Source organism: Salmo trutta, chromosome 36 (assembly GCF_901001165.1).
Source record: "Salmo trutta chromosome 36, fSalTru1.1, whole genome shotgun sequence".
In the NCBI taxonomy this organism is placed as follows: Eukaryota; Metazoa; Chordata; class Actinopteri; order Salmoniformes; family Salmonidae; genus Salmo; species Salmo trutta.
The window spans coordinates 9826212-9833711 of record NC_042992.1 but is presented as its reverse complement, the minus strand read 5'-3'; the positions used below and the strand labels follow the sequence as shown (position 1 = coordinate 9833711).

General features: G+C 44.9%; 1 protein-coding gene across 1 annotated transcript in view; it reads left to right on the top strand.

The window, feature by feature from the left end:
* LOC115175366 (copine-4) overlaps nt 1-7500 on the top strand; it is a 26643-nt gene that overhangs the window by 13471 nt on the left and 5672 nt on the right. Inside the window, exon 11 of the mRNA XM_029734589.1 lies at nt 893-952. Within this exon, the coding sequence (XP_029590449.1) occupies nt 893-952 (60 nt within the window). The remainder of the gene's footprint in view (nt 1-892; nt 953-7500) is intronic.

The window sequence follows — 7500 nt, the reverse complement described above, 5'->3', positions numbered from 1 at the left end:
TAGTACAGTTCTCAGATGATTTATTGTAAGCACGGGGCAGGCAAAGGGCAGGTCGAGGACAGGCAGAGGTTCGTAAACAGGTCAGACTCAGGCAGGTACAGGACGGCAGGCAGGCAAAGGGGTCAGGGCAGGCAGAATGGTCAGAACCGGGAAAAACTAGGAAACAGAACTTGAGAAACAGGAAGACGGGAAACCACGCTGGTAAAACCTGACAAGACATGATGAACTGGCACAGACAAACAGAGAACACAGGTGTAACTACACAGGGGATAATGAGGAAGATGGGCGACACCTGGAGAGGGATGGAGACAATCACAAAGACAGGTGAAACGGATCAGGGTGTGACACTTTATCTCTACCCCACTCTTTTTGTCTCTCTCTCTCTTTATCCCTACTCTCTCTCTTTATCCCTACTCTCTCTCTTTATCCCGACTCTCTCTCTTTATTCCTACTCTCTCTCTTCATCCCTACTCTCTCTCTTCATCCCTACTCTCTCTCTCTTCATCCCTACTCTCTCTCTCTTTATCCCTACTCTCTCTCTCTTTATCCCTACTCTCTCTCTTCATCCCTACTCTCTCTCTTTATCCCTACTCTCTCTCTCTTCATCCCTACTCTCTCTCTTCATCCCTTCTCTCTCTTTATCCCTACTCTCTCTCTTTATCCCTACTCTCTCTCTTTATCCCTACTCTCTCTCTTTATCCCTACTCTCTCTCTCCCCCCTCTGATGTTGAATAAATATGTTACGAGGTCGTGTTATGAATGTTACCCTGTTATTTAAATGAGTAGTGGTATACTTGTGTTCTTTCTAACAGCAGTTATGAGGTATTCACACACACACACACACACACACACACGAAGCGTCTTTCTGTAACTGTGTTCTTTCTAATGGCAGATCATCAAGATGTATTCTTTCCTGGATTACATCATGGGAGGCTGTCAGATCCAGTTCACAGTAAGTGTGTGTGTGTGTGTGTGTGTGTGTGTGTGTGTGTGTGTGTGTGTGTGTGTGTGTGTGTGTGTGTGTGAGTGGTTGAAAGCAGCCAGATTAATTTGTAAACAGGGAGATGCCAAAAAGTCAGTGAGAGAATTAGAATTAGCATTTTAAGAACAACAATAAACAATACCGTTGTGATCTGCTGCCGTCATTCCCTTGTGAGTTGTAAGATGTGAGTTGTGAGATGCCAGTGTCAATGCAAGATCAGGTTGTTCAAAGCGGTTAGAGAGGACTCGTTAATGAGAGAGAGAAATAAAGACACGGGAAGTTTTAGATTCCATCGTTTGCTTCAGTTGCATCCCGAGATAATAAGAGGAAAAAAACTGGCACCTATCCTTCTTCCTCGCTAGAGCTCTGCTACCCAACCCGCCCCAAGATCATACATCGGATTAGTGCCGGGTAGGGCCTGTTTTTCCATCAATAACTAGGGTACGGGCAGGGCCTGTTTTTCCATCAATAACTAGGGTACGGGCAGGGCCTGTTTTTCCATCAATAACTAGGGTACGGGCAGGGCCTGTTTTTCCATCAATAACTAGGGTACGGGCAGGGCCTGTTTTTCCATCAATAACTAGGGTACGGGCAGGGCCTGTTTCTTCATCAATAACTAGGGTACGGGCAGGGCCTGTTTCTTCATCAATAACTAGGGTACGGGCAGCAGGGCCTGTTTCTTCATCAATAACTAGGGTACGGGCAGGGCCTGTTTCTTCATCAATAACTAGGGTACGGGCAGGGCCTGTTTTTCCATCAATAACTAGGGTACGGGCAGGGCCTGTTTCTTCATCAATAACTAGGGTACGGGCAGGGCCTGTTTCTTCATCAATAACTAGGGTACGGGCAGGGCCTGTTTCTTCATCAATAACTAGGGTACGGGCAGGGCCTGTTTCTTCATCAATAACTAGGGTACGGGCAGGGCCTGTTTTCCATCAATAACTAGGGTACGGGCAGGGCCTGTTTCTTCATCAATAACTAGGGTACGGGCAGGGCCTGTTTCTTCATCAATAACTAGGGTACGGGCAGGGCCTGTTTCTTCATCAATAACTAGGGTACTACCCATGCCTGTACCCTAAGGTCGCGGGCATGGGTAGGGTAGGGCCTGAACGTCACGGGCATGGGTAGGGTAGGGCCTGAAGGTCGCGGGCATGGGTAGGGTAGGGAATGAAGGTCGCGGGCATGGTAGGGTAGGGCCTGAACGTCACGGGCATGGGTAGGGTAGGGCCTGAAGGTCGCGGGCATGGGTAGGGTAGGGCCTGAAGGTCGCGTGCATGGGTAGGGTAGGGAATGAAGGTCGCGGGCATGGGTAGGGTAGGGCCTGAACGTCACGGGCATGGGTAGGGTAGGGCATGAAGGTCGCGGGCATGGGTAGGGCAGGGCCTGAACTTCGAGGGCTGGGTAGGGTTGGGCCTGAATGTCGCGGGCATGGGTAGGGTAGGGTAGGGCCTGAACATCGCGGGCATGGGTAGGGTAGGGTTTAAAATTCATGCTTGTGCAGGGCTCTATTCCGTGCACGTATGCTCGTCATCATGACTTGCTTAAATGTAAAAAATGTGTTATTCTCATTTCCGTTACATTATTTGTCCCTGCTCTCTTTTTTTTACCTTTATTTAACTCGACAAGTCAGTTAAGAACACATTCTTATTTTCAATGACGGCCTAGAAACAGTGGGTTAACTGCCTTGTTCAGGAATAGAACGACACATTTTTACCTTGTCAGCTTAGGGATTGGATCTTGCAACCTTTCAGTTACTAGTCCAACGCTCTAACCACTAGGCTACCTGCCGCCCCATTAAGAGATGGAGTCTAGACAGGCTGCTTTAGGAAACTGCTTTAGGTGTCCCCGGCCTAATATTTACATTAAGGAAATGTGATCATAGCCTGCTCATTATTTTAGCCATGCACTTGACATGCGTTTGTGGATGAGAAAGTTAACTTGCCATTTCCCAAAATGAGCTCAGTGGGGAATCTCTGTTTTGCAATCTGTTAGTTATGTCAACAGACAGGGTTTCATTAGCTTAAATAGTCCTAGGCATTTTATATATACAGTAAATTTATCGCACATTTTATTAAACTGACACATTTGGCTATGTTCAACTTCAATTCATTTCCACAAAATGTGCGTCAGACCCCCCAAAAAAATGTTTTCTCTGACTTGCATAGCACAGGCGTTGGTCGGCTAAATGTTCACTGTAGTGGGAATGTTAGCGAAAGATATACTGTATCTGATATCTGGTACTCAGGCTAGAACAGAGCAGAGACATTTACAGAATTTACATACAGTCGTGGCCAAAAGTTTTGAGAATGACACAATATTAATTTTCACAAAGTCTGCTGCCTCAGTTTGTATGATGGCAATTTGCATATACTCCAGAATGTTATGAAGAGTGATCAGATGAATTGCAATTAATTGCAAAGTCCCTCTTTGCCATGCAAATGAACTAAATCCCCCAAAACATTTCCACTGCATTTCAGCCCTGCCACAAAATGACCAGCTGACATCATGTCAGTGATTCTCTCGTTAACACAGGTGTGAGTGTTGATGAGGACAAGGCTGGAGATCCCTCTGTCATGCTGATTGAGTTTGAATAACAGACTGGAAGCTATAAAAGGAGGGTGGTGCTTGGAATCATTGTTCTTCCTCTGTCAACCATGGTTACCTGCAAGGAAACACGTGCCGTCATCATTGCTTTGTACAAAAAGGGTTTCACAGGCAAGGATATTGCTGCCAGTAAGATTGTACCTAAATCAACCATTTATCGGATCATCAAGAACTTCAAGGAGAGCGGTTCAATTGTTGTGAAGAAGGCTTCAGGGTGCCCAAGAAAGTCCAGCAAGCGCCAGGACCGTCTCCTAAAGTTGATTCAGCTGCGGGATCGGGGCACCACCAGTACACAGCTTGCTCAGGAATGGCAGCAGGCAGGTGTGAGTGCATCTGCACGCACAGTGAGGCGAAGACTTTTGGAGGATGGCCTGGTGTCAAGAAGGGCAGCAAAGAAGCCACTTCTCTCCAGGAAAAACATCAGGGACAGACTGATATTCTGTAGAAGGTACAGGGATTGGACTGCTGAGGACTGAGGTAAAGTCATTTTCTCTGATGAATCCCTTTCCGATTGTTTGGGGCATCCGGACAAAAGCTTGTCCGGAGAAGACAAGGTGAGCGCTACCATCAGTCCTGTGTCATGCCAACAATAAAGCATCCTGAGGCCATTCATGTGTGGGGTTGCTTCTCCGCCAAGGGAGTGGGCTCACTCACAATTTTGCCTAAGAACACAGCCATTAATAAAGAATGGTACCAACACATCCTCCGAGAGCAACTTCTCCCAACCATCCAGGAACAGTTTGGTGACGAACAATGCCTTTTCCAGCATGATGGCAAAAGTGATAACTAAGCGACTCGGGCATCAAAACATCGATATTGTCACGCTTGTCGTCTTCGTCTTCCGACGATAGTGCGAAATCGTCATCGGAAAAGGTAGACCAATACGCAGCAGGTACGTGTATGCTCATTTTGACTTTTATTTAAATTATCAAAAGAGCACTCCAAAACAACAAAACACAAAAACGAACGAACAACTAAACAGTCTGGCAAAGCCTAGGGCTGAACACAGAACAATCACCCACAAATCCCAAACACAAACACACCCTGATATATGAGACTCTCAATCAAAGGCAGATAGACAACACCTGCCTTCAACTGAGAGTCCCAATCCCAATTAACCAACATAGAAACACACTCACCAGACTAGACATAGAAATACATAAACAGACTATAAACCAAAACCCCGGAAATACTAAATCAAACACCCTTAATCAAACACACCACCCTGAACCACATAAAACAAATACCCTCTGTCACGCCCTGACCAAACTACAAAACAATTATCCTTATATACTGGCCAGGACGTGACAGATATTTTGGGTCCATGACCAGGAAACTCCCCAGACCTTAATCCCATTGAGAACTTGTGGTCAATCCTCAAGAGGCGGGTGGACAAACAAAAACCCAGAAATTCTGACAAACTCCAAGCATTGATTATGCAAGAATGGGCTGCCATCAGTCAGGATGTAGCCCAGAAGTTAATTGACAGCATGCCAGGGCGGATTGCAGAGGTCTTGAAAAAGAAGGGTCAACACTGCAAAAATTGACTCTTTGCATCAACTTCATGTAATTGTCAATAAAAGCTTTTGACACTTATGAAATGATTGTAATTATACTTCAGTATTCCATAGTAACATCTGACAAAAATATCTAAAGACACTGATGCATAAAACTTTGTGGAAATTAATATTTGTGTCATTCTCAAAACTTTTGGCCACGACTGTACATGGGGATTTTTGTTGTTGTTGTTGTAGGCTCCAGAAGAAAGAAAACGCAATTCTACATCATTTTACATGTCTAGATCACAGCAGGCTGCCGAGGGGAGAATGGCTCATTATAATGGCGCAAATGGAAAGCCGCCAACAAGTGCTCAGCATATGTCGGAACTCCTTCAAGACCGTTGGAAAAACATTCCAGGTGAAGCTGGTTGAGAGAATGCCAAGAGTGTGCAAAGCTGTCATCAAGGCAAAGGGTGGCTATTTGAAGAATCTCAAATATAAAATATATTTGGATTTGTTTAACACTTTTTTGGTTACTACATGATTCCGTATGTTTTATTTCATGTCATCACTATTATTCTACAATGTAGAAAATAGTAAAAAAAAAAGAAGAAAAGAAAAACGCTTGAATGAGTAGGTGTGTCCAAACTTTTGAATAGTACTGTATATTTTTTAGGGGACACCTATTTTAGCTCTGCCCCACCTGCCCTGAATGACAGTTCGTCACTGGTGCCAGCGACCTCCTGTGGTCTGGATACTTAAGCAGAATCTTTTTTAATACCACACAAGTGATTGAATTCTGAAACTGACAAACTGAGGTCAGTAAAAACGACCTTGTCTTGAACGCAACCAATAGCCTAGCCCTAGGCTAACGAAACGAGCGGTGAGATGAGATATGAGGAGGAAATTATAGTGGTCTTTCCAGTGGCACTGACCAACCCAATGTGCAACACACTCACTGGTGATGGCGGATGAGCTTGTGCCAATATCCATCAACATAGCCTAGGCTACTTTGTAAACCAATGTTGTTCCCTCAATGTTGGGAGTTGGTACAATATTTTGGTAGCCTACAGACAGATAGACTGTATAGTGTTCTCTCTTTCAGCGGTAGCCTTGCTTTCCAACCTGTGTTTTCCCCGCGATTGGATAAAATATTTTAGCTGCTCACTCTTCACTGACAGATACAAAATCAACAACCAGCTGTTTGATATTTGCCAAGGGTTCCCGACTGTATGTTCTTTAATTTGGGCTAAACACAATCCACAGCAACAACATTTTTTAAGCTATTGATCCTCTGTGGCTAAATTCTACTCTCTGATGTAGTGTTTTGAATTATTACATTTATTTCTGTACAGACAGAAGTAGCACTTGGATAATTCTATAATTTTGGAAAATGTATTTCAATTTATTAATACAGGGGTGTCTGCAGGTTTTTTTTCTTTTTTCTTGTCAACTAAGACCTAGACAACCTGGTGAGGAGAGTTCTGTTAAGACCTAGACAACCTGGTGAGGAGAGTTCTGTTAAGACCTAGACAAACTGGTGAGGAGAGTTCTGTTAAGACCTAGACAACCTGGTGAGGAGAGTTCTGTTAAGACCTAGACAACCTGGTGAGGGGAGTTCTGTTAAGACCTAGACAACCTGGTGAAGAGAGTTCTGTTAAGACCTAGACAACCTGGTGAGGAGAGTTCTGTTAAGACCTAGACAACCTGGTGAGGAGAGTTCTGTTAAGACCTAGACAACCTGGTGAGGGGAGTTCTGTTAAGACCTAGACAACCTGGTGAGGGGAGTTCTGTTAAGACCTAGACAACCTGGTGAAGAGAGTTCTGTTAAGACCTAGACAACCTGGTGAGGAGAGTTCTGTTAAGACCTAGACAACCTGGTGAGGAGAGTTCTGTTAAGACCTAGACAACCTGGTGAGGGGAGTTCAGTTAAGATCTAGACAACCTGGTGAGGAGAGTTCTGTTAAGACCTAGACAACCTGGTGAGGAGAGTTCTGTTAAGACCTAGACAACCTGGTGAGGAGAGTTCTGTTAAGACCTAGACAACCTGGTGAGGAGAGTTCTGTTAAGACCTAGACAACCTGGTGAGGAGAGTTCTGTTAAGACCTAGACAACCTGGTGAGGAGAGTTCTGTTAAGACCTAGACAACCTGGTGAGGAGAGTTCTGTTAAGACCTAGACAACCTGGTGAGGGGAGTTCTGTTAAGACCTAGACAACCTGGTGAGGAGAGTTCTGTTAAGACCTAGACAACCGGATGAGGAGAGTTCTGTTAAGACCTAGACAACCTGGTGAGGAGAGTTCTGTTAAGACCTGGACAACCTGGTGAAGAGAGTTCTGTTAAGACCTAGACAACCTGGTGAGGAGAGTTCTGTTAAGACCTAGACAACCTGGTGAGGAGAGTTCTGTTAAGACCTA